At 31.4% G+C, this 27,954-nt stretch overlaps 1 protein-coding gene across 3 annotated transcripts in view; it reads left to right on the top strand.

The window, feature by feature from the left end:
• The window catches only part of LOC143082869 (twitchin-like), a 140,357-nt gene that overhangs the window by 84,269 nt on the left and 28,134 nt on the right, over positions 1 to 27,954 (top strand). For all 3 annotated transcript variants that reach the window (XM_076258835.1, XM_076258834.1, XM_076258833.1), the window contains 34 exons: positions 353 to 458; positions 1,052 to 1,245; positions 1,984 to 2,156; positions 2,692 to 2,821; positions 3,505 to 3,653; positions 4,052 to 4,187; positions 4,777 to 4,884; positions 5,291 to 5,485; positions 6,098 to 6,202; positions 6,807 to 7,001; positions 7,598 to 7,897; positions 8,132 to 8,289; positions 10,314 to 10,437; positions 11,264 to 11,566; positions 12,170 to 12,320; positions 13,270 to 13,421; positions 14,123 to 14,241; positions 14,605 to 14,770; positions 15,671 to 15,753; positions 16,082 to 16,301; positions 16,743 to 16,931; positions 18,120 to 18,233; positions 19,084 to 19,185; positions 19,590 to 19,787; positions 20,203 to 20,317; positions 20,666 to 20,838; positions 21,642 to 21,830; positions 22,236 to 22,325; positions 22,601 to 22,773; positions 24,720 to 24,849; positions 25,237 to 25,539; positions 25,887 to 26,171; positions 26,810 to 27,094; positions 27,435 to 27,600. In XM_076258835.1, the coding sequence (XP_076114950.1) occupies positions 353 to 458; positions 1,052 to 1,245; positions 1,984 to 2,156; positions 2,692 to 2,821; positions 3,505 to 3,653; positions 4,052 to 4,187; positions 4,777 to 4,884; positions 5,291 to 5,485; positions 6,098 to 6,202; positions 6,807 to 7,001; positions 7,598 to 7,897; positions 8,132 to 8,289; positions 10,314 to 10,437; positions 11,264 to 11,566; positions 12,170 to 12,320; positions 13,270 to 13,421; positions 14,123 to 14,241; positions 14,605 to 14,770; positions 15,671 to 15,753; positions 16,082 to 16,301; positions 16,743 to 16,931; positions 18,120 to 18,233; positions 19,084 to 19,185; positions 19,590 to 19,787; positions 20,203 to 20,317; positions 20,666 to 20,838; positions 21,642 to 21,830; positions 22,236 to 22,325; positions 22,601 to 22,773; positions 24,720 to 24,849; positions 25,237 to 25,539; positions 25,887 to 26,171; positions 26,810 to 27,094; positions 27,435 to 27,600 (5,779 nt within the window). The remainder of the gene's footprint in view (positions 1 to 352; positions 459 to 1,051; positions 1,246 to 1,983; positions 2,157 to 2,691; positions 2,822 to 3,504; positions 3,654 to 4,051; positions 4,188 to 4,776; positions 4,885 to 5,290; positions 5,486 to 6,097; positions 6,203 to 6,806; positions 7,002 to 7,597; positions 7,898 to 8,131; positions 8,290 to 10,313; positions 10,438 to 11,263; positions 11,567 to 12,169; positions 12,321 to 13,269; positions 13,422 to 14,122; positions 14,242 to 14,604; positions 14,771 to 15,670; positions 15,754 to 16,081; positions 16,302 to 16,742; positions 16,932 to 18,119; positions 18,234 to 19,083; positions 19,186 to 19,589; positions 19,788 to 20,202; positions 20,318 to 20,665; positions 20,839 to 21,641; positions 21,831 to 22,235; positions 22,326 to 22,600; positions 22,774 to 24,719; positions 24,850 to 25,236; positions 25,540 to 25,886; positions 26,172 to 26,809; positions 27,095 to 27,434; positions 27,601 to 27,954) is intronic.

Genomic DNA, 27,954 nt, shown 5'->3' with positions numbered 1-27,954 from the left:
ATTGTTTTTAAAAGAATTAGAATTTTCATTTCTGTGGATTCATTATTATTTGTTGGATACAAATTTTTCGTGGGTTTTGTAGGTGCAGGTGAACCATCAATTCAAATGTTCAACCAATAACACATTTTCATTCGGCTTTATATGCAGGTATTGGCAAAACCACAAAATTAAATATCCATAAAAAGTTTTCACCAATCCATGAAAATTAATACCCATGAAAATAAATGAATTCACAGTATTCATTTCTTAAGTAAAAGACCATAACAGAAAAAGAATTAAAAGATTAGACAATTATTGTTGTTGTGGAAACTTTCATTCTATAGGATAAATCTTTATTTATTATTTTTTATAGGTCCACCCAGCATGCCTAAAGGTCCCATTAAGGTGTCTAACATTACAGCCGAGAGTGCAACACTTGAATGGGGTGAACCTGAAGATCATGGAGGTTCTCCTATAGAGTGAGTACAGTACATATAAGAGTAATGAGATGTGGTATGATTGCCAATGAGACAACTATCCACTAAGTTCAAATGCAGTGGATCTAAGCAATTATAGGCAACTGTATGGCCTTCAACAATGAAAAAAAACCTATATCATATGTTAAATGAGTTTGACTGTCCCTCTGGTATCTTTCGTCCTTCTTTTAAACCCTTTCTATATGCCTTTCAATTTACTATGACTGCTGTAATTGTTTACGAAGATCTCCTTTAGTTCATGCAACAAAGATAGCTTCACATATTTTGAATTTTGTAAACATTTTTGTTTGTTTTTATGCAACAACAGGAATAAGATATAAGTTTAGGAGTAAACCTCAAGCAAATCTGGACTTGTATCATGAATTTATAGTCAAATCAAATTATTGGATGGTGTAAAATCTATTATCATTATTGGATGGTGTAAAATCTATTATCATTATTGGATGGTGTAAAATCTATTATCATTATTGGATAGTTATCAGAGGATAGATAACATACAATGGACAATATCTAAAAACAGACATAATTTAAAGTTAAAAGCATCATGTGAGTTTATATCAATGTTTATATTTCAGTGGCTACAAGATAGAGAAGATGGATACTAAGAAGGGACAATGGGAACCAGTCAGAGAAGGAGTAAAGGGCACTAAAGTAACAGTACCTAAACTAAAGGAAGGACAAGAATATAAGTTCCGTGTCGCAGCAATGAGTCAAAATGGAAACAGTGAACCTTTGGAAACAAAACCAATAATCGCCAAAAAACCATATGGTAAATAGAAGTTACTTTATTGGTCATTTGTTCATACATGAGATGAAATATATGCATAATTTAGCATTTTAATTCAGAAACTGACATACAGCTGACACATTTGTGTATATTGTCACAATGCTTAAAACAAGGAATTATCAATTCTGATCAATTTTCTTGAATTCAAAAATTATTCCAGATTCAAATAATTCCTTGTTTAAAGCATTGTGACAATGTCAAAGATTTTCAAATAAAACACAGTGTAGGAATGATTGTAATTTGTAATTTATTTTCCCTAATAAAAAAAAAAACCACCAGCATTATTCTAGTTACACAATTTACTCCTCCTTTTATTAATTTTGACAAATCAAAAGAATTTGAAACCTCTCATATCACACCTTGTCTTAATCTTTGGGACAGAAGACTTCCATTAAGATAAGACAGGTTTAATTACAAAAATACTAAAAAGTTTTCAATCTGTATTAGTATTAAAATTCTGTACAAGTTTCAATTTTTCTAAGAATGCCTTTTACAATTGATACCTCATTCTTGAAGGCCATACCGTGACCTGTAGTTGTTAATTCTTTGTCATTTGGTCTCTTGTGGAAAGTTATCTGATTGGCAATCATACCACATCTTCCTACTTTTATATATCCACTTTACATATGTACTTGAGCATCTGTGACAGTTTGTAACTAGCTAATTATAGTCCTATGGAAATCGAACATTGTGAAAAAGACGATTTATATTTGTTTGCAGATGAACCATTCCCACCAGGACAACCTAAATGTGTAGACAGGGACCGTACCCACATCAAGATGAAATGGGAGCCACCAGAAAATGATGGAGGTAACCCAGTCAAGTCATATGACGTGGAGAGGAAAGAACCAAAAACCAACAGATGGGCTAAAATCAACAAAGAACCTATCACAGTAAGTGGGTTAAATGACTTGTTAATTAATGAATAAAGAAAAATAACAAATTTGAAGGAATTTTAATGGTTAATGATAATTTTGTCTATTTGTATATAACATTAATTCTTACTACTTTTGTTCGTTCATTTGATCTCAGTTTTCATTGGTTCAGATTGATTATGACATCAAATGTTCTTTCTTACTCTCCTCTGAATTTCCTTTAGCAATGTCATGAAAAAGGTGACCATGCCAGATGACGTTACATAGAAATAACACATCATTGCCACATTTGAATTTAAAATATATTTGAAATGCTCAGCAAGCTTCCAGTTTTAGATTGAAAATTTAACTGTCTCATGTGGATAAATATGGTCTCACACTAAATGCAGTTGTAGAATTTCTATTTATCTTTTATATTTTAAAAATGTATGTTTTAAATACATATGAATCATTTTATTTCACCCAAAAAATATAAAAATAAGAAAAAAAAATGTAAAATCACAATTAGTCACAAGAAAACAACTTCAATTTCCTAACTTACTTTTTCTTGTAGACTTGTGAATATGATGACAACAAAGTTGGCAAAGAGAAGGAATATGAATACAGAGTTGTTGCCATCAATGATGCTGGACCATCAGAACCTAGTGTGGCATCTAAAGTCATACAGGCTAAACCAGAAAAAGGTTGGTACGCTAATGAGTCTTTATCAGACAAAGAGGAGTTAAAAGGGTGTTTAAAGACAGAAATACTCATAACTCTCTATGAAATATATATTTATACAAAAAAAGTTCTAGTCAAGACATCTTTAAATGATTGCATATATTTATTTTATATACAATGATACCTTACAGATTATGTCGCTGTTTTGTTAAGGATCACCCATATTTCATTTATTTACAGAGTCTTTTCCACATTTCAGAAGCTTGCCCTAATGGCTTAGTCCTTAAACATTAAGATAATTCTGCATGTTAGTCTTTTGTTAGATACAACCCTACAAAAGATCTTGCAATGCCTTCCATGATTAATATATGGTTTTACTTGGCAGCTAGATTACTGTAAATTCAGAAATTATGGCGAGGTTTTTATTATTGCGAAAAATGCGACAGAATTGTAAACGCAATAATTCAAACTCGCATTTTGAAATATTTTATATTAATTAAACAGGATTTTTCTTAAAATCGTAAAAATTAAAATCGCATTTAAGTCTAAAATGACAAAATCGCAATAATAAATGCATGCAATAATTTGTGAATTTACAGTAGTAGGAATCCTTTAGTTCACTTCTGAATGAAAATCAAGATAAGAGTTTAGATTACACATTTCTTGTAGATAGTAATTAATGAAATTTTGTGTTTTTAATGAACAGAGGCACCAAAAGTGAGTCTAGATGGTTTGTTTGGTGCTAATGAGATCCGTGTAAAGGCAGGAGAACCCCTGGATATCCCTGTTGGTGTCAGTGGTACACCTACACCTACTGTCTCATGGGAGAAGAATGGAAGACCTGTTGATAATAGGGTAAGAGATTTGTCTTCATCTGTTTTAAGTTTCGTTTTCTTTGAGGATTAGTACTACCATTATGAACAATCTTTTTTAAAATTATTGGGAGGTTTTTATTATTGCAAATAATGAGAAAGGGTGAGTATCTCAATAATAAGGCCTGGCATTCATATATCTGACATGCATGCAGATTACGGGAAAATCTCAATAATTAATCCCACAGTTTTGTTCTTCTCAACAGTTTCTATGATAAATGCATGCAAAAGTTTTGCGTTTTACAGTATTTATAATGTTATAGATTATGAAAACATTCTTAAATGCATATCATTTCTGATACTTCTTAGGATTTGATCGCAGCATGTAAAAAAGAATCCATTAGAAAAATATTTTATAAACAATCAGTATTATCTTTCTAGGCTAAGTGCACAAGCTCCGAGGAGGATGCTAAACTCCATGTTGACAAAGCAGAAAGAGGAGACACAGGCAAATACACCATCACTGTCACTAACGAAAGTGGATCAATGTCAGCTGATGTTAATGTTATTGTCCTAGGTGAGTAAAATTACTATTTACTATAAAATTATAAAATGATTCACACATTTAGGAAAAAAACTTATTAAAAGATGTAGGATGATAATCAATGACAGCTACCCACTAAAGAAAGTAAACAACATATTGATAATAAAATGATTGATTGATTGTTGTTTTTGAAATGTCCCCTGGAAATTATTTCATGCTTTCTTGGATGTGAACAAATTAGAAATTAATACAATAAATAGGTCCTACTACATAGGCTATCCTGAATGAGAATGGTAAATTTTCATAGCAAAATGAAAAATATGGTTTGTTGGAAAATGATAGACATTTTGCCTTGCAACAGGCTGCATACTGTTCCCTCCAAGAGAATTGTTGAATATTTCAACGTACAGAGATGATGGTAATCTCATTACATTAGGCATCAGATTTTACATCCCAATAGTATTATGATGTGGCTTTCTACTTATGCATCACACACAGCGAAACTGACCCCATTTTAGGAAAGGATTAACTTCAAGAACTGGAGAATTCATGGGATGACCATATTGATATTTAATATTTTAAGACAATACTGTTATATAATGTTTTGTTTACTACTTTACAGACAAGCCTGGAGCACCAGAAGGACCTTTGGCTGTTAGTGATGTATTTGCTGACATGTGTAGACTTTCATGGAACCCACCAGCTGATAACGGTGGTGCTGAAGTTACAGGTAAATACTTGCTCTTCAGTGTGAGCCAAGGCTCAGTGTTGAAGGCCGTACTTTAATCTACAATTGTTTACTTTTTACACATTGTGACTTGGATAAAGTTTTGTCTCAATGCCACTCATACCACATCTTGTTATTTCTACAAAGTTGGAAATAACGAATGACTAAACTATGTTAGAAAAAATGTTTTCAAGTTATGTTTTTAAATTATTGATAGAAAAAATGTGCTATCGCTGTCAAGTTTCAGGGATATATGAAAATTAGTTTTGATCTTTTTGAGATTGTTCTGTTAGTTGGAAATAACATCCAAAGACCCAGTAAGACGGATAATTGTGACTTCCAAATCCCAAATTGATGTAAGCAACTCTTCACAAATACACATTTTTATTACTTATATATTTTTCTTTAGGCTATGTTGTTGAGAAATGTGAAGATGGCAAAGACTTCTGGGAAAAAGTTCCAGGACTTGTTAATGGAACAGCTCATCCAGTCAAAGGATTAAAAGAAGGAAAGAAATACAAATTCCGTGTCAAGGCTGAAAATAAATATGGTGCTGGTGCCCCACTGGAAACAGATAAATCCATACTGGCTAAGAATCCATTTGGTAAGTTTAATTAAACTTATTGATCAGTAAGTTATGATCAATTAGATTTGAAAGTCATCTGGCAATTTTTTTTTTTACTTTTTTCTTTGCAAAATAGCAAGTTAACCTGGTCCCCCTTTATGGAATTACAAATATGATTGATGCATATCCTTTACAAGTCCCAATTGTGACCTTGTCTTGCTAGGGTGTCCCCTTCTTCTTTTTTTCAAATCCCCAATCCACATTTGATATTTGTGACATTTAGTTATAATGCCATGTAGAATAACTGAAAATCTACACTTTTGTACTACCATTGGGAACATATTCTATTCTGTGATTACAATGTGACAAGTTTTTAGTAATTATCTTCAATTTATTGGTGAACTTTAGTTTGGACCAAAAGTAACAGGTCACTGTGGATTCATTTATTTTCATGGATTGCTGAAATCTTGCATATTCGTTTATGTTTGATTTTGTATTTTTGCAACTCTCTGTACACAAAACATATTGAAAATATATTTTTTGTCGAAAATTTGAATTATTGGTTCACATATACCCACAAAACCCATGAAAATTGGTATACAACCAATAATAATGATTCAACAGCTTAAAAGGTTTTTTTTTAATTTTTAGACACACCTGATGCACCTAAAGATCTCGAGATTGACAGATTTGATAAGAACTCATGTGATTTGGTCTGGAAGAAACCAGATTTTGATGGTGGTGCTGATATTTCAGGTGAGTTTTAAAACTTCATATTTTAAATTGCAAAAAAAAAACTAAGTTTCTAACTCATCAAGCAAAATTAACCTTAGATGAATTGGTAAATAGTTAAGATCACTATTAGTCATAAACCTATAAAGTATTTATAAACCTTTGACTTTAAAATTTTTGGGTTACATTTCTGATGAAGGCTAATCTAGAAAAGCACTTCATATGCATCAAAACATTTTATTTTTAATTCTTATTGAAGATGAAATACTTAAAGAGAAGTAGAAGCATCATTAATTTTATAATAACAATTTTTATTTTTTAATATTTGTCTCATATAACCAAGTGAAATAACATGAAAAACATCAACACTATTAATATATGTGAAGATTTTAAAATTATAAGGCTCAATGGTTTTCTAAGTCTTAGTCTATGAAAATCTAAATCAATGCACTTATAGATGTATCCTTTTTAAGTTATAACATACATACCAAACCTATGTTATTTGAACTATGGCTTAAAACTCCATATTTAAGCTTTAGTTATAATTAAAAAAAATACGTCTTTGTCCCATTGTTGAATTGCTGTTCAGGTGTCATAATATAACAGTTCAAAATATATTGTATTTCAGGGTATATTGTTGAGAAGAGACCCAAGGGTGGTGACTGGGTTCCTGTTAACAACTTCCCAGTTGCAGACACCAAATTTTCTGCTCTTGGATTGAAGGAAGGACAAGTTTTAGAATTCCGTGTATCAGCTGTTAACCAAGGAGGCACTGGAAAACCAAGCAAGTCAACTAAACCACATACAGTGAAAGACCCAATATGTAAGTGTACCTCTTATTTTTGTAGTTACAGAACAAGCTGTGCATTACAATGACATATTGGTTTTTAAATTGTTCATAGACAAGAGAGAACATATAAAAAAGTTTTTTTTAGGTATAGGGTGTGGGGTTAAGTTTTAGTCACTAAATGTCCAACAGTATAAGATTTAGAAAAAAAAGAAAAATAGGCTGCAGAAATCTAATGTTTATGGGAGCTTGGATAAGCTCTTGCTCAACTATTGTGGGATATACGAAAAAAATAAATTGACTAAATATATGTTTTTGAAATATATTTACAGCCAATTGCATTGAGTGTGTAGGTAAAGGTAATATTTTCGGTTAGCTTGCTTGCTAGCTGAACCTTGAAGTCATTATTAGGTAAGGTATACTACCTTGTATGGAACTAGCCTAGTCCTACAGACAGATAGATTGGTTATCTGTCGGACTAGTCTACTCTTAAAGGAGGGTAGGTTACCTAACCTAATAATGACTTCATGGTTCAGCAAGCAAGCAAGCTAACCAACGATATAACCTTCACCTACACACTCAATGAAATCGACTGTAAATGAATGTAACTATTTATTGTCCATTAATTTTAGTTGCTGCTGGTGCACCTGGTACCCCAAATCTAGACAAAATAACTCCAAACTCTGCTGAACTTTCATGGACAAAACCAACCAAAGATGGTGGCGGAAAGATCCTAGGATATGTAATAGAGAAAAAGAAAGGGCATGGTGACTGGGAAACAGCTACTGAAGTTCCTGCTAATGCTCTACATGGTAAAGTCAATGATTTGGTAGAAGGAGAACAGTATCAGTTCAGAATTAGAGCTATTAATGAAGCTGGACCTGGAGATCCTAGTAAACCAACACAAGCAATCACTGCTGAATATCAAGCAGGTATGTATTCATATTATAATAAAACCAACCACAGCTGATTATATATCTCAATCAGTTACTTGTGTAAAAATGTAATCAACTGTCAAATGCAAGCAGTTCCAGATTGTTTATTGTACAAAGCAAATATATTTTAGCTCTGTTCATGAGTTTCAAGTATTAAGTAACAATAATGACTGAAAACTTCATGTATTAAATAAACTATAAACAAATAATTTGAATTTATCGAAATTTCAGAGAAACCTCACTTGGATTTATCTGGAATAAAAGATATCACAGTTAAACAAGGCCAGAAGTACCAAATCAGAGTACCTTACAAAGCTTGGCCTAAACCATCAGCATTATGGACTATTGATGAGGAAGAACTGCCAAGTGTTGCCAGAATACATACAAAGGTTAATAACTTAGTCTTAAAATAAACAAGGAAAAATCATATACATGTGTAGAGTCTTAAAATAAACATGGAAAAATCATATACATGTGTAGAGTCTTAAAATAAACATGGAAAAATCATATACATGTGTAGAGTCTTAAAATAAACATGGAAAAATCATATACATGTGTAGAGTCTTAAAATAAACATGGAAAAATCATATACATGTGTAGAGTCTTAAAATAAACATGGAAAAATCATATGCATGTGTAGAGTCTTAAAATAAACATGGAAAAATCATATACATGTGTAGAGTCTTAAAATAAACATGGAAAAATCATATACATGTGTAGAGTCTTAAAATAAACATGGAAAAATCATATACATGTGTAGAGTCTTAAAATAAACATGGAAAAATCATATGCATGTGTAGAGTCTTAAAATAAACATGGAAAAATCATATACATGTGTAGAGTCTTAAAATAAACATGGAAAAATCATATGCATGTGTAGAGTCTTAAAATAAACATGGAAAAATCATATACATGTGTAATAGGTTGTTTTCAATGCTTGGAATAACAACTACGATAGCTTAAGGTTCTGATGCTTTATTGTACCAGTATATAAAAACAAATCTAAAATAGCAATACAACATATATAAATAACAAGCTATTTCATATAACATAAATATATATACTTTGACGAAATATCATAGATTATATAATACAGAAATATAATGACAAATATCGCATTTAATAGTTAATAACTGTATGTAGAGAGTTAAATGTATTGCAAGTAGAAAATGTTTAATGTTTACATTCATTGAAATTGACATTGGGTGTTACGTGTACTTTTACATTCAGATTGACCTTATTATATACACTAGGTTGAAATGTGCTGCATAAAATAATATGTATCTGTGTATATGTATTCACTACTGGTTTACCTTACAAGTAATATGTATAATAATCAAATACATAATATCATACAACAATCATAAAGTTGCAAATATAATAATCATAAAGACTTATGATGTCAATATTATTTATTCGTTAAAAGCTCCAAATTAACGGGCGGTAACTCATGTTTACAATACAATTATAAACAATGCCAAGCTATAAATAAATATATACACTTATGGAGTGAGTTGTACTAGTAAGGTAAACAGCACATCAAATAAACATCACACAATCATGTGTCCTATATAGTTACACATTACATGGAGTCAGTATTCAATAATATGTTGTCCAAAATATAAGGTTTACAGGTAAACTATATGTGGTCAATATAATCAGACATAAATTCAATGGACTGTCATGGCTATCGTCTTTGGAAATATACAGGTACAATACAAAGGAAATTAAACTTGACCGCGAAATATTAACAGCCAATCAAATACAACAATTCAAGTAAATCCCTAATGAATATTCATAGAAAATAACGTGAATATTACTATACATAAATGTAAGGTTTGCAAGTAATAATTTAACCAAAATACAATATACCAAATATGTAATTAAGATTTTGTAACAAATATAGTACTTAAATAGATGAATTTTACAATAAATAAAATTATCATAAAAATCACTCTGCTACACATGTATCCTTAAAATCTAGACTAACCTGGGATCAGGGCCTGAAAAACTATTTGATAATAGAAAACTTTTCAGAATCATCGGGCATCATACAAACTGTGACATGGATAGTCAAGGTCATTAAAAACCACCCTTGCTGCTGTCATTTCTTTTAATATTTTATGTTGCAGCAAAAATATTACTATGATTATACATGTCAAAAATTTTTAAAAAAATGTAGAGGTTTATTTTATTCATTTGAAGTGAAGAATAGTGTACAAAAATAAAACCACTGAGAACTTTAAAAGCATTATATAAAGATGTATAAACTTCCTGAAATTAAAGTAAATTGTTCCATTCAAAATTATTTCTAAAACAAATAAAACATGATATGGTCATTTAATTAAATTTTTCCAAACTTTGGATTGACTAAGAGTTTGAAAGTCATGTGTGTGTTTGTGTTTGATTTAAGGTTGAAGATGAGGCTGTCATGTTGACCAATGACAAGTCACAGAGAGCAGATTCTGGAAAATATAAGATCACCCTAACCAATCCCTCAGGAAATCATTCTGGATTTGTTAATGTCAATGTTTTATGTAAGTAATACATTGTGTCTATTGAAAACTTGGAATAATTACATTCCAACACTTCCTAATTCACATTACACTAGTCTTAGAAAAAAAACTTATGTATATTCTTCCAATTGACACAATTTGAACAAGAGTTACTTCACCTTTGTCACCATATTGGAGGTCTATGTGTGCAAATTACTTTATAAATCAGCCAAATTCATCTTGTTCTACTGACCTATAGACTTTAGAAAAAGTTATTTTATGACTATTTTAATTGTTTAGCTTTGCTTGATTCATCACTACAATCCAGAAGGGGGGGGGGGGGGGCAGGGGGCCCGGGCCCCCTCTTTTGAGAAATAATTTGGTTGCTTATACAGGGAATCACTGAAGGGTGACGAAATCAGGCCCCCTCTTAGGCAGCCAGTTGGCCCCCACTTATGAAAATTTCTAGATCCGCCACTGCAATCTAGTTGGGATCTTTTATCAGAAGTTTTTGTACGGCATATTTCAATTTGGTTAGTCAAATAATAAAATCAACAATATACCCTCCAAAATGTTAGACAAGAGAAATAACTAGTAAATAAAAGTAAGATGATCCCAAGCTGGCAATTACAAGTTAAAGGAACCAAGACAACAGCATGATCAAAAGAAAAATGGAGGAAAGGCAAACAAAAATCCATCAAAATTAATCTATTAGAGAAAAATCTCACGCAAAATATGGAACTCACATGCTCTAGATTGATAAGAAGTTGCTCATGAAAAGTAAAAATGTATACTGTAAATTACAGTACCTACTTATAATTGGCCTTAAGAAAGGTAAAATATATCATTTTCTTCCTCTGCATTTTAGCTCCACCTGCTAAACCTGAAGGACCTTTCACAGCCTCTGATATAAATGGTGACGAACTAACATTGTCATGGGGCGCACCCAAAGATGACGGTGGTGAAAAGATCAGCAATTATATCATTGAAAAGAAAAAGAAAGGATCTCCTAAATGGAGCAAAGTTACTGGTACAGCTAAAGAACCAACTTGCCAAGTTCGCAACCTAGAACCAGGAACAGAATATGAATTCCGTGTTATGGCTGAAAATGCTCAAGGAATTAGTGAACCTTTGGAGACAGATAAAGCAATTCTTGCTAAATTGCCATATGGTAAGTGTGAAAAACATTAGCCATTTATAAAGTAAATAGAAAAGATCTCTGAAAACATTTCTCTGTTACTGTTAAAGTATATTAGTTCAAGTGGCTCTTAACTTCATGGTTTAATAAAATATTGAAATTTGATTCTCTGTGAAAGTGATTAAAAAAAGATATAGAGTATTTCAGTACGTTAATGAAACAGCAACCTCATATCACGCATATAAAGTACATTTTCTTTTTTCTTTTGTATACAACATCTTAAATCACAATCCAAATTTAAATAATACCACCTAAAGCTGGAGCGTCTTTATTTTGTCTTTTTTATTATAAAGACATGTGTTAATTTATATATCATTATAAGATATAAGCTTCTATGATTTAATTAAAATAAAATGGAAAATGGAAATAGGGAATATGTCAAAGAGACAACAAACTGACCAAAGAGCAGACAACAGCCTAAGGTCATCATTGGATTTTCAATGCAGCGAAAAGTCTATTACACCTGACAAATATAATGTTGAATTATTTCAAGTAATTCAAGCATATTTCCTTAACTTTTTCTATTATTTACACAGAAGTAAATGATGTTGAATATGATATATTATTTCTGTATAGATACACCTGGAGCACCAGGTACACCCAAATGTTTGGAATACACTGAGGATTCTATCACTCTTACATGGACTCCACCTAAAAATGATGGCGGTAATATAATCAAGGGATATGTTGTAGAGAAAAAGGAGAAAGGAAAGCCAGATTGGACCAAGTAAGATAACTCAAATTGTCTACTTTGTTTTGGGATGGAAAATGGGGGCGGTGGGTTAGAGAGAGAGAGAGAGAGATTGTAAAACTTTGTCAGTAACTTTTAAGAATATTTATACATTCTACATTCATATTACTTATTTGTATAGATTTAATAGAAAATTATAAGATATTGAATTTAACTTGATATACCAAATGTGGATTTTGAGAATTAAACTCTTTTCTCTAATTCTATGGAAATTTATCCGTTTCCGAACCTATTGTATAAAAAAATTTAATTAATGTGTGGTTGCCGATGATCTCAAAAGATCATTGGATGATTTAAAGGATCATAACCTTTTTAGCTAACTGGATGAATCAAAATATGCTAACAGGTGGTAATGAAATTGACAACTTTGTGGAATGTGAAAGGCACTCGAAGGGGATATTCGTTTAACAAAAAAAGAAAATTAATTTTTTAATCATTAGAGAAACAGATTCTTACATAGTTACTCGGGGATTATCGGATTTATCCAATCTCGATAGTCCTCGCCAAGACTCGCACTTTAAAATTGATAATTTAACTATCTCGATTGGATAAATCCAATAATCCACTGGTATAAATGTAATAATCTATATGTCAGTATGGCTCTGTATCAATTATTAAAAATACAAAGGTATATAAAATTTGTAAAAGCAAGAAACAAAAGCACACCTCTTAAGTATCAGATTCTGTATAAATGAACTGACCACTATAGTACCTTCAGTGTATCTAATTGATAGACTTTTTGGGAATTTACCAAAATCAGTGCTGTCAAACAGACTGCTAAATTTTCATGATCAGCAAAAAAATTCAGAACTAATTTTTTTAAGGCTATGGTATTCACTTTAATATTTTCTGAGTTTATGCTTCTGCTTTCATTTATCACAGCTAGTCTTTCTTTTATCACTTATATTATTATATTGCTTTTCAGGGCTAACATATCAGATATTCTAACCAATGAGTTCCAAGTAAAGGGATTACAGGAAGGAAAGGAGTATGAGTTCCGTGTAGCAGCTAGGAATAATGCCGGTGTAGGAGACTGGGCACAGACCTCAGAGGCAATCAAAGCTAGAGCAGCACCAGGTAAGATCATCACATATAGGCTTTTATAGAAATTATTTACTTTAAAATTATCATTGGTCATCTCAACTAGATCAATTTTCTTGCTGAGCTAGTACAACCTAAGTGAGAAAAGCAATCAAGTTGCGGTTGAGATCACCAATGATAATCTGTTTAGCGCTATTTTATCTATGACGATGTTGTGCGCTCTCAGTTTCTATTTTTCATATCACTCTACTATGCTGAGAAAGGAAATTATCAGTTGGTAAGATTAAAAAATTTTGTAAAATAGCTATAGAACTAAATCATATGAGCTGAGATTCTATGGACTGTTCAGCCAATGCATTTCAAATTTGAAGATTCTATTTATACTGGTGAGAAAATGGAGGTCAAGTTTGAAATTGACTATTTTGAATTTTATTGTTCAGGTCATATAAAGATCCTTGATAGCTTTGAAAATAGGAACAGAAGGTGGCAGGTTATACAAGCTTGAAAGCACCATATATTATAATACAATAGTTTCATTTGTATGACATACACTCTTGAGTTCAATAATGATTACATTCAAAATACAGAAAACATGATTTACTGTCAGTTTGACAGCTCCTTTCTTGTTTAAATCTCTTAACAGTTAGCAAATTTTGAAATAAGGGTAAGAAAAAATTATGTTGATTACTTGTTAGTGAATATTTGAATATGAACATTTTCAACATTGTTTTTTACAGTTGCACCAAAGGTTGACAAGAGCTTCACACCTAGAGATGTTATTGCTAAGGTTGGAGAACCATTCAAGATAGTCATTCCATACAACGGAAATCCCATTCCTGATACTAACTGGTCTATTGTAAGTACTGTTACGAGTTGGGTACAATTCTTCTTGGACACTTGATATTTTACTCTAAAGGAAACTTGAATACAGGGAAAATTGCTTGGCATTTTATACATAGGATGACAGGAAAACCCACACTGTTTTCAAATGGATACGTGTAAACAACTAACTTTCTCAAATAATTTACTTTCGTAAAAAAATAGTAGAAAAATAACATAAAAATCACAAATTCAAATTGGTAAGAAGAAACCTATAAAGGACTTGTAGGAAATAAGTATTTATGAACAAAATTTAGTCAGATGTGTCAAACTTTTGCATTTGTTTTAATTCAATAGCTAAAAAGGAGCAGTTTATTCTTTTATGTTTATTCTATAACAGGGTACAAGAGACCTTTTTGAAGGAGACAGAATCAAGTTTGAGAATACACCAAATGAACTGAAGTTATTAAACAAGAAGGCTACTAAGGAAGATGCAGGCAGATACACACTCACAATGAAGAATGAGAAAGGACAGGATACTATTGCTCTCAATGTGGTTGTCGTTGGTCAGTATATTTATTTGTTTTCCAGGGTTTTGAATATTAATGAAAAGAAGTAATAAAAAGTGCTTTAATCCACACAATTTTGACACTGTTAGATAGTTGGCAATCATACTACATCTCCTTATTCTGAAATAATCTTTGAATGCTTGGCCATAGATATCTGCAGCAATTACTATACACTCTTTTTTTATGCCCCACCTACGATAGTAGAGGGGCATTATGTTTTCTGGTCTGTGCTTCCGTTCGTCCGTCCGCTTCAGGTTAAAGTTTTTGGTCAAGGTAGTTTTTGAAGAAGTTGAAGTCCAATCAACTTGAAACTTAGTACACTTGTTCCCCATGATATGATCTTTCTAATTTTAATGCCAAATTATAGTTTTGACCCCAATTTCATGGTCCACTGAACATAGAAAATGATAGTGCGAAGTTCAGGTTAAAGTTTTTGGTCAAGGTAGTTTTTGATGAAGTTAAAGTTACATCAACTTGAAACTTAGTACACATGTTCCCTATGATATGATCTTTCTAATTTTAATTCCAAATTAAAGTTTTGACCCCAATTTCACGGTCCACTGAACATAGAAAATGATAGTGTGAGTGGGGCATTCGTGTACTATGGACACATTCTTGTTATAAGGGTAAATAAGATAGTTTTCAATCCTTTTTACTGGGAATAGTTTTTGGTATTGTAGGTATTGGTCTTAAACAGTTCAAAGTATCAAATTATGTCAAGCTCATATTGATAACTAAAAAGCTCTTTAACATGAAATCTATTTCTCTATAGTATATAACGGAGGCATGTGTGGTAAATAAAAAAAATGTATAATTTTCATCAGCGCTCTTGTTTCCAACTTTATAATGCTCAGAATAGGAGACATCTTTATTCAATATGATATTTCAATATTTTAGACAAACCAAGCAAACCTGAAGGCCCATTGGAATGTAAAGATGTAACTCCAGATTCCTGTACATTGACATGGAATAAACCAAAGGTAAAACAAATTCATACAATTATTTATTTATATTGATAGCAATACTATAACATTGATTTGTATATTCAATCTGGAGAAGCACTGAAAAACTACAATTAAAACTATGTACCAATCTGTATTTTATACAAATTGACTCATTTTCTTGAGAGTTTTTACAGGATTCTTACCATTTGATTGATCATATATTACCTCTCCCCTTATGATGATAATTAATTGTGTACTTCAAAAAAAATACAATTATAAATTCATTTTAGTGTAAGATTTGATTGAAAATCTATTCCAAATTCCAAAGATTTTATCAAAAGATTTGAAATATGACTTTTTTTAGGATGATGGAGGTAGTCCAGTTTCTAACTACGTTGTTGAGAAATGTGATACCAGAACAGGAAGATGGGAACCAGTTAGTAAATTTGTCCGTGGAACTAAATATGAAGTCATGGGCTTGGATGAAGGTCATGAGTATAAGTTTAGAGTATCAGCAGAAAATGAAAATGGAGTCAGTGAACCATTAGAAGTCTTGGAACCAGTTCTTGCTCAACACCCATACAGTATGTAATAGTAATTCTTGTAAAATCTTCTGAGCTTTATAGATTCACTTGACAATCCAATAAATGAATAAAAAGCAATATAAAGGTATATGTCAATTAGACCACAAATTTTAGTAGTTGGATATAAAGATCTGAAAGTAAACATTCTGATTGCAATCTTGTTGCACAGGGATGCATCAAGAAGAAAGTAAAAAAATAGGGCATTAAATTGAAGCATTGTTTGTTTCAAACTGGAATATTAATTTTACATTTGGTTTAGATTTTACAACCTTTTTCAGTTCTCATTGCATTATTTTTATAATTTATAGTTGTAAATGCTGTTTGATTCAATTAATTGCAATATCAATTGGAAGTATATTGTACTATTACATAACAAATTTCCTTATGGCATATTTGTTGTAGATGTGATGATTTGATTACAATGTCATATATTTTTTCCAGCTGCCCCTGGATCCCCATCAAATGTTCATGTTTTGGATGTTGACGAGGATAGTGTAACATTATCTTTCAATGCACCAACACATGATGGAGGAAAGAAGATTCAGGGATATTGTGTGGAATACAAAGATCCTACATCTGGAAGATGGAAGATGCATAACGACATAGCTTCTCCAGATCTAAAATACACAGGTATTACAGTTAAAGAATTCCTAATCTACTGTTAAGGATGTACTTAGGTGAGGTTTGGGAATTTGTGTCAAATGTTTGGACTCCTTGGTGTTTTTCCATACAATACAATGTAAAATATTTTGCCCCATAACACCCATTTATTTTTTCTTATAAGACTTAATAGCTCATGAAAGGTCATTTACCAGAATTTTAGAAGATTCTTGATTTTCTTTCTTTTGTTTTGAGACCCAAATATACCAACGCAAATATAAGGTTAAAGTCGAGTCAGCCTTTTCCCGCCATATTTTAAATCTCAAATATCTCAAAAAGGAGATCCATGACCTATCAGTATTTTTAGCTAATTTTTTTCCTTAACGAATGCTCTACCAGCTTAAAGTATCAATTTTAAATTCTTGATTTATTAATTTTCACCTAATCTCAACTAAGTACATCCTTAAAGGATTCCTCATCTCAGGTTGTAAAGAAATAATTGATTTGTGTGAAATTTATTGGTTTTGTTCATAACTTCTAATTATAAAATGATCACTGTGTATAATTGGTACCGCGGATATAGGTACTAACCAAGCGGTTGTGATCGATTTTTCTACTGACACGGTATGAAAATCTTTGTTTTGTTTACATAATATCAATGTGTACTTCAATCTAAACATAATTGTTGTTTAAAGAAATGACTTGGTTGTAGGTTGATAATCAGAGTAGTCCCATTACTTTCCCAAACAAAAACACTTACTAAAAAACATGTGCAAATACTTGTCAAAGAACTTGACACTAGTCTCATCCGATATGATTCTATATTTATTGCAACTCTTTTTCTGATAGAAGGCTACTGTGTGTGTGTAATATGTATAGCTGTTTCAATAAAAGGCATTGAAATCTTTCATTAATATGTTATTTTTCGATATTTATTCCAAAAGCGTTGTGAATGGTGTATAGCTGACCACATATAAAATCCTTCTGTACAGTGCATAGTTAAATGCATGTACGGTATATAGCTTTTCACGCTTTGAAATACCTGTACAGCTATATCCGCTATACCGATGATATATGTTGACGAAGCCCAAAAGAAGGGTGAATATCATTTAATGATAAATATTTTCTTTGAAAAAATCTAAAAAATAATATGAATATACACATAAAAAAAGTGGGAAAGTCAACAAAACTGAATGCTCAATCATTTTTATTTCACAGTTGATGGTCTAAAGAAAGACAAAGACTATGAATTCAGAGTCCGTGCTAAGAATATTGCTGGTTTAGGAGAGCCAAGTAAACCAACTGATGTTATCAGAACCAAACCTAAATACAGTAAGTTAACAACTATATTACGGTGTAGAGGTACAGTAGACTATAGCAAATCAGATACTCAAAATGTCAGCAAAAAAATAAGGAATATCCCATTACCAGACATATTCAATTAGAGGATATATGTATATTCATTGAATATTCTGCATTAATGAGTTGTCCTAATATTGAAGATGTTACTAGCCCTGACCACTGCTATATGTATTTAAGGCTTGGAGTGGTTAAAAAAAAATATATTAACACAATTTAATTTCTCCTCAGAATAATTGTTATTTTGGTATCTCCATAAAGAATTCCACTTAAGAGATACCATAGAGACCTTATGGAATTTACATAAATGAGGTTTCCATTTTGAAGGCCTTTCTGACTTTGCGATGATGAAAAGGGAATAAAAGCGCTGTTCCTTTGCTTTTGGTCTTTTGAAGAATGTGTAGTGAATTTGTTATGAATTTTTTTCTCGTTGTGAGGTTCAACATTGAGCCATCATTGTTTTGTTTATATTTAACTAATAAAAGGACTAAGATACAGCAGGAAATATGTTAACTCCTTTCAAGAAGGAAAAATATCTTGCTGATATTAATTAGTTGAAACATATTTTTCCGTGTTTTGAATTGTGTGTTTTAGTAATGCAGTTATATCTGTGATTCATTTAAAAAAAATTGCTACAAGAAAATATATTCCTGAGTAATATTATTTCACTCTTTTTCACAATCAATTTTTGTTGTGAGAATTTGTGTGAAAAAAACTGATGAAGTAATTTTGAGTCACATTATTACTGTTAAAATTGCCAAACTTAAAAGTGTTCATTGACTTAACATTGCCATTGACTAACCATTGATATAATCTATTTTAGCATTATCAGGAGCACCTGGTGTACCAACTTTCACTGTTGGTAAAACTTTTGTTGATCTTAAATGGGACAAACCCAGAAATGATGGCGGAGCCAAGATTAAAGGTACATAACTCTTAATAGTTTTATAGCTAAGTTTATTTACAGGAAAAAATATATTAACTAAATTCACCTAGCATTTCTTTTTTCCAATAAAGATGGCTAGACTTAAACTGAAATTATAGACTTAGCTCCAAATTGTGAATTAGAAAAAAATGGTGGTTGGAAAAGGACATTTTCATTTTGTAAAATGGCAAAATCTCTTTCATTAATGAATCAAATAAAAAAAAATGTTTGTATATTCAGCTAATATAGGAGTAGAAAATTCTTTCCAGATGTCATGGCAACATATATAAATAAATGTTTAATCACAGAAAGTTAAAATTAAATGACTTCTGACTTGTAATGTCTGAACTGGAATTGAGAGAAAAAAAGCATGGAATCTAAATCAAATTATAACCCTTTTTTAGGATACATTGTTGAAAAGAGAGCAAAAGACAGTGATGTTTGGGTGAAGGTTAACGATTACCCTGTGTCAGATTGTGGTTACACTGTCAATGGACTACCAGAAGGAGGAGAGTTTGAGTTCAGAGTCAGAGCTGTCAATCAAGCTGGAGAGGGAGAACCCAGTGGAACTACAGGACTTATCAAAATCAAAGAAAAGATCGGTAATATATTGTTATTTATTTATAATCCAACATTGAATGAAAATTAAATTGTAGTAAAAAAAAGTATCATATTAGTTTGCAACCCCTGTTAAAGGCAGGTATCTGTTCTCTTGAAATCCAATGAAAAGGTTAAAGTTGTACCAATAAAAACATTTCGTAATGAATACAGTTAATTGTGAGGTTTTTATTAATTCAAATAATGCAACCGAAAAGTATCTCAATTATAAAAAAATGTGTTTTGACAGCTAATATATCTGTATGCAGATTTTCCTGAAATCGGAATAAACTAAGTTTGCCTTTAAGTCAATTCATCAAAATTTGCAATTATAAATGCACACTATAAATTTTAATTTACAATTTACAGTATTTAGAATAAATAGAATATGTAATCTTATCCTGTTGTATATTATATCAGTTGGTACTGCACCAGAATTTATCAAGAAGCTACATCCAACAGAGATGGGTCCACTTGGAGGTGAAATGATCTTCAGTGTACAAGTTCATGGCAAGCCAATGCCAGATGTCACATGGTAGGTCAAATCTTCTAATTAATTAAATTTTCTTTTGATTATGACATTTATGCATAACCTTGAGACAAATAGTATATGGAATTGAACTAGATAACAATCTAAATTATTAGAAATTAAGAAAAAAAAATCTTTCTGCTGGTGTATTTCAAAAGAAGTTCTTAGCTGGTGTTTTATATGTTTTAGTTTATATGGCTCTTTCTAAGCACCAAACTTATTGACTTATTCATAAGTAAAATTACGATGTGGAAATTTCTGACAAATAAAAACATTACAGAATCAATAAAAGAATTTCAAATTGATTTAATAACCTTAACAAAACTTATCCTAACCTATAATGACTTTTTACAGGTATAAGAATGGTGTTCCCATGGGTAGCACTAGTCGTACTAGACTTACACAGAATGATGACGTCTTTACTTTACGTTTTACTGAGTTGTATGCCAATGATGAAGGAGAAATAAAATGTGACATCTCTAATCCTCTTGGAAGAGACTCATGCACCTGTAACTTTAAAATACAATGTAAGTTTTTTTGTTGATGAAGATCAAGTTTTAATGTCAGACTGGTAAAACGTCTTTGTTTCTTATATTCTGTGTTTTACAGTATATATGAATATATAAAGCATTGTACTTGAAAACAAAATGATTTCTGTTGGCATGGTTATGTATATGTGTACCGTATTCAGCCGTGTATACTACGCATTTATGTATAGTCCGCATCCCCTATTCATCCCCTTAAAATCAAGAAAAAAAGTCATTTTCATGGGCGATAACTCAAGTACAAATCAACAATCTCAAAGGTTATTTGCTGGTGAATAATAGGGTTATTCACCACTGGTGGAAAGTTTTAGGGTTATTCGTCCTTCCTTGCAATTGAACGAAAAACAACTTAATTATTCCATGTCACGTGTTAAGATTTCACCCAATAGAATTGTTTAAAATATATTTTGAAGAGAAAAGTTATAAAAGAATAAAGGAATAAGAATAAATGAAATAAATATAATAAACGTCTCCAATATACATTAATGAAGAAAAAACAAATTTTTTTTTTCTTATCGAAAAACCGTCTTTAGTTGTGTATAGTCCACTTCCCTTGTACAAACTACATATTTAAGGAAAAAAGTGCGGACTATACACAACCAAATAAGGTATTTTTTTTTTAATATTAATATCTTTCCAGAAAAGATTTTTTAACAACAGTATATAAGAATTACAAATATTTAATAATTACATTGATATTGATAAATATAGTTGTAAGATTACCATACTGGAGGTGAAATATCCATTTGAAAAAAAATATAAATATTTTATTTTCCTTTCTTTAGCTCCACCTAAGTTTGGAAAAGATTTCCATGATCAGCAAGTTGAACTAGGAGAACAGTTTAAGATCAAGATTCCATTCTCTGGAACAGGACCATTTGAGGTCAAGGTTAGGAAGAATGGTCGTGAAGTGGTAGAGAATGGACGTATTAAGATTATGCCATTTGATGATTATGTCAGTCTTACTATCAATGGTAAGTGTTGTGTAACTTCAGCAAAGTTAAGTTGTATGTTTATTTATACCCTTTCTTGCTTTATCAATATAAAGAAAGGGACTTTCTCAGACAGTTGAGTGTTGTTAGGATGAAATTCACATCTTGTTTTGCATTTATTGAAAGAAAAGTTTACCACATCTGGATTTTCATTTTTGATTCCATCAACTTTCCTAAAGGAAGATTGGATTAACAACTTGCAACACAAGATCCTGGTCATCTTCATAATTCAGCTTTTTCAAGTGGAAAGCATATTTTTGTTGGAATAAAGATTTTGAAATGAACTGACTGTCTGAAAAATGACTTCAATAATCAAATGACCTGTTTTTGTATAGACTTTTCCCTCCAGTTCGAATTATATGTCATATTCAATTGTTTTCTCCACAGATGCTAACATTGATGATGCAGGTCAATACAAAGTAGAAGTAAGCAATGCTGGTGGTGCAGCTGAACTAGGATTTGGTCTCAAGGTCGTTGGTATGTTGAATGTTATTTTAGTTTAGAAATTAGTACAATCCAAATTTTGGTCAATTTCAGGGTTAAAAATTACAAAATATAATTATTTAGCTATTTAAGGATAGTTATTTCTAACCAGTGGATATTACTCTATACTTCTTACTATATGAACATTGTTCAAAATCTTAATTGCCTTGATAGAAACTTGCTAGCCTCTAGTTTTCATGGTCATGGATTTGATCTAAATGTTTAGTGTTTATAATGCTTTTCAATGTGTTATGTTCTCTTTTTAACAGGAGCTCCAGAAAAACCAACAGGTCCTCTTGGAGTATCTGACATTACCAAAAGTACTTGCAGGTTGCAATGGAAACCGCCAAAGACAGATGGTGGTTCTAAAATTACACATTATGTAGTAGAGAGACAAGAAGTAGGAAAACCATACTGGGTCACTGTCTCTTCAAGATGCAAGGTTAATATTCTGGGTTTTTATTATTGGTCATTGAATGTATAAACTCCTTTGTTGATACATAAAGTGTAAAATTTCTATTTACCATATTCAGTATAAAACTATCAAAACAATTGGTATATTATATGTTGTTTATCTGCTGATGATAAATTTTATAACCTTTTCAATTATTAATAATTCTCAAAAAGCATTTTTTAGCACTTACTATTTTAATAATTCACTGTGTTTGATCTTTAATAATAACATAAACAGTATCAATTTTGCTGCATCAGATACATATTTTGACAATCAATGTGTCTTTGGTGACCAGAGGCCAAATTATTTGAAAAAAATCAAAGCGTATTAAAAGGATTAAACCAGAAAAGTATTGCCAAAGCCGGGCAAGGAATCAAAGCTTTGCATTAGGGATATATGAAAATATAAGGGACGACATCAAAAGTTCAATGAAGGATAAAAAACTTAATTCACATAGTTTTTTCACTGACCCCCACTCCCCTCTTAACTTGATTTGGGAAAAATTGATTTGACTATATGGATATATGTAAAATTGATTTTAAATTAACAAAACTTGCAGCAATGTTAACCCCCACCCCCAAACCAAGGATCCGGAAATTTTTTCACCTAATTTCGGTCATTTTCATATAACATAAAAGTTGGTGCCCCTTTTCAAAAACAGATTGTCAAAATCTCATTACTGCACGAGTATGCTCATACTCGTAGCATCAACGAACTTGTTTCACTGTTGCATCGCGTTTACTTCATGATTTATCCTACCATTTTCCTAAAATCGATCAAAAGCAATTAAGGCAAGGCAACAGTTTAAGTATAAAATGATTTTAATGACTCAAAATCGTAATTTTCTCAGTCATCGCTTACGTTTCTTTCGATTCTGAAGTCGAAATTCAAACCGGATGTAATACGACAATACTAAAACGAACAATTCCGGACTTATTTCCGGGATTAGTTTTGTTTATCAAATTCACAGGAAAACATCGTTTTTTTAATATTTACCTTTAATAGTGTAAGAATATTAATGAAAATAGTTGCACTTGCAAGAAATCATTTTAAATTTACGATTTAGTGTCAAATCTGCGGAAGAGAATTTCAGGCATGCGTATCATAGTAAACAAAGCACGTGTTAGTAGTGAAAAAAATCCGTAAAATAAATCAAGTTTTAATTTAATTTTAAATCATTATTGACAATTGTCTTAGCTGAAAAGTAATTAAATAATGAAGACAGTTGGTATAGAATTTTAATTTCTTTATAATATTAGTTCGGAGCTTGTGATTAAAATAGCCAGGTGTGAACTGAAAACACAGGTAAAGAGATTAGCGATCATTAGCCAATAGCTCCCCGAGGCATTAATATAGTTATTAGGAGGGCCCTCAGGGTTATAACACTTTACTGGAGTGGCAGTTTAATTACATAAAATCGATAACAAAACAAAAATATGTTTAAAATGGCGATTTGAAACTCAATCTCAACGAAATGACCGAAATTATTTCTGTTGAAAAATAAAATTTGACCTAAATCCCAATAAATGATTTAGGACTTTTGAGTGTCCGAATCGGTCATGTCTGGCATATATGACCGTTTCCGGACCCTTGCCCCAAACTATTTGATTTAAATTTTTTATCCTACATTGATCTTTTGATGTCATCCCTAAATAATTGAAGGTTTCAAAGTTATTTCTTAGTAGTTCAATTATTTCCACGTGATGATAAATAAAGAGTTGATTTTTTTTACATTCTTAACAAATTTTTATCAGCTTTGCTTTCATAATTAAAATATTAAGATGTGGAATGATTTCCAATGAGTCAACTCTACTGCAGAGACCAACTGATGTAGAAGTTGACAACTATATTGTTTGATTTCACATGAATTGGTTTTAAACACGAAATACTGTTGAAAAACTCCAATAAAATGTTGATCTTATTTAACTTTATAGGACTGTAACCAAGATGTACAAGGGTTATATGAGAACAATCAATATGCATTCCGTGTATCAGCTGTTAATGAATTCGGCCAATCAGAACCACTGACAGCAGAGACACCAATCATTGCTAAGATGCCATTTGGTAAGGGACTTCATTTTTTTTTTTTTTTTTTTTTTTTTTTAACTCCTTTACGTTTATTGATTAAAGGAAAATGTTGAAGGATTTCAAAAAATATTTGTATATTTTTTTAGCTATAAACTGTTAATTCACATAGAAGAATTAGGAAGCTCTATTATTCCTTGTATCCCAATTACTGTCCAGATGCAGCTTTCTTTGATTTTAAAAGGGCATAATTTAGAATAAGTAGTATTTTAATTTTCTGCAAACTAAAACACATCATACCATGCTAATGTAAAGAATTATAATTATATGAAAAGATTATTCTTAAAATGTCTACATAGTTTCTGGAACAGATTCCAATTTAAAGTACTGATTTGATTAAACAGTTAACATTTTACATTTATACAGACAAACCAGATGCACCTGGAGTGCCAGAAATTACTGAAGTTGGAAGTGACTTTGTAAGTCTTACTTGGGAGAAACCTAAACATGACGGAGGTGGCAGGATTAAAGGCTACTGGATAGACAAACGTGAACATGGTACCGACAACTGGTCTAGAGTCAATCTACAGCCTTGTATTACAAACATTATTAATATTCCAAAACTTATTGAAGATAAACGCTATGAGTTTAGAGTGTTTGCTGAGAATGAGGCTGGCATGAGTAAACCTTCAATGAACTCACAAGCTGTCAAAATCAAAGATCCTAAAGGTAAAATAGTAGATATATTTTCAATGTCTTAAATTTTTTGTGTGTCTATTGCAATTATATATAATATAATATTGCAGTAACATAGGGCTTACATTGCATATAGATATTAGCATTTTTTTTATTATGTTAAGTTAATTTGAAATTAGAGGAAATTGTTAAAAGCAAATAACAAATTTCCTGACAAGAATTTTTGTTTACAAAATAACATAAAAGGTCAAAAATATTTTTATGTCTATTCAAACTTTTAAAAACATTTTATACCATAGCAATCAATTATATATTTAAATCAGGACATTATTGTGTTAGTCAATTATCCACTGAATAGCTGGTAATTTGTTCTATTTTAGCTGCTGTTATTCCTGAATTCTCCTCTGGACTTAGAAAATGTCATGCTCAACAAGGAAAATCAGCTAAATTTGAATGTGAAGTATCAGGAAAACCATCACCTGACATTCAATGGTTCAAGGGAACCAGAGAAATCTATAGTAGTCCTAAATTTGAAATTTACAATGAAGGTGACAAACAAGTTCTTATCGTTCATGATGTTTTTGGTGAGGATCAAGACGAGTATTCCTGCAGAGCATCAAACCATGGAGGCTCAAGAACATCCAGGGCAAACCTAGAAATCAGTTGTAAGTTTATGTCATATGGAAATATGTACAACCCTCTTTGGGGTTTTAAAACCCATCAGGTACAATCCAACAACACTGTATACTTTAAGAACATATAAGGAAGTGAAGTGCATTTTGTTTCATTTCCTTCTTATTTCTAATTCTTGAATAGACCACTTTCGAAATTATCCGTCACCGGAAAAAACTTGTCAATTATGCGCGCCTTTGTGACGTCATTTACCAGATAGAGGGGATTGCCTGTATTCCTGCACTATTACCGTTCATCAAGCGTCTTAGTGATCGTCATTGTGCAGGATAAACTAGAAATAATATTTGTTCTGTAGGTACTAAATCACAATTCCCTAATGACAGCAGTGCTGAAAGACAATTATGAGAATTCAATTTGCCGAATAATTTGTGCAATATAGTATTATAGTTTTCCAACCACTCACTCAACATTGGGACAGAAGTGATGATGCCCCTAAACGCACAAATGATGTCCACTAAAACCAGAGTTTTTGACGGAAATGCATCGAACCCGAAAGTTGTCTATTGGCCAGTGTTCTGTTTAACAATTTAAACATGTTAAAATATGTGTATTTTGAATTTTATTAACAGACATTAGATGCGTTTGCAGATTTTCTTCATTTATATTGCAGCACCACCAAAGATAACTGTTCCAAAGAGATTCCAAGACGTAGCTATTTTCGAGAAAGGAGAATCTGCTGTCATGAAGATTCCATTCACTGGTAACCCTAAACCTACCATTACATGGATGCATGATGGTGAAGAGGTCAAAGGTCGTAACTATCACAGCGAAGTCACTGAGAGGCATGCCATCTTGACCATCAAAGATGCCAACAAAGACCAGGATGGACCATACAGAATCACAGCTAAAAATGACCTCGGTTCAGATTCAGCTGTTATCAAAATACAAATCAATGGTAGAACTTCTTTTATTTCTTATTTTTACTTTTAATGGAAATAAGAATTTACCAAGAAGATGTATTTTACATCAATTGAAGATTGAATATAGTTTTAAAATTAAAATTGTTACATGATAGATTTTAGGATTGACTACAGTACAATGTTATGTTTTGTTATGTAAATGTTTAAATGCCAGAATAAGAAAATCACAACATCAGTGCCTAAATTCTTTTGAAGGGGCAAACCATGTTTTTAGTATTATATCTTTATCAAGCTTTTTTCATGGACAGCATTTCACAAAAGGAAATCAAGTTCATAATCCTTTGAAAGTTATTACAATATGCTTTATACTTGCAGATCGTCCAGATCCACCACGCTACCCAACCTGTGAAAACATTCGTGATGAATCTGTCCTGTTGTCATGGAAACCACCATTGAATGACGGAGGAAGTTTCATCACACAATATGTTATAGAGAAATGTGAACCACCAAATTCTAACTGGATAAGAGTTGCAGTTTCTAGGTATGGTTTTGTTGGTGTTTAAAAGTAAAGTATTAGTTGGTTTAGTCTTTAAAGTGGCACTTACTATATATTAAGGAAAGCCTGTTTTATGTTTAGCTTATTTTGTTATGAGTGCTAACACACTTGATAAAGACATTTCTATTTATTGAAATATAAAAGACTTAAGCATTTTTTTCTATGGTATTGGTACAAAGGAATGAATATATCAAACTTACTTTGCAATGTTCACTCAAAGGGAAACCTATGGGTTTGAAATTAAACTCAGCTTTTATTTTACAATAGATATTATTGTATTGGATAGATATAGGAAGATGTGGTATGAGTGCCAATGAGGCAACTCTCCATCCAAATAAC

Source organism: Mytilus galloprovincialis, chromosome 7 (genome assembly GCF_965363235.1).
Source record: "Mytilus galloprovincialis chromosome 7, xbMytGall1.hap1.1, whole genome shotgun sequence".
NCBI classification, from domain to species: domain Eukaryota; kingdom Metazoa; phylum Mollusca; class Bivalvia; order Mytilida; family Mytilidae; genus Mytilus; species Mytilus galloprovincialis.
This window is presented reverse-complemented; position numbering and strand designations above follow the sequence as displayed.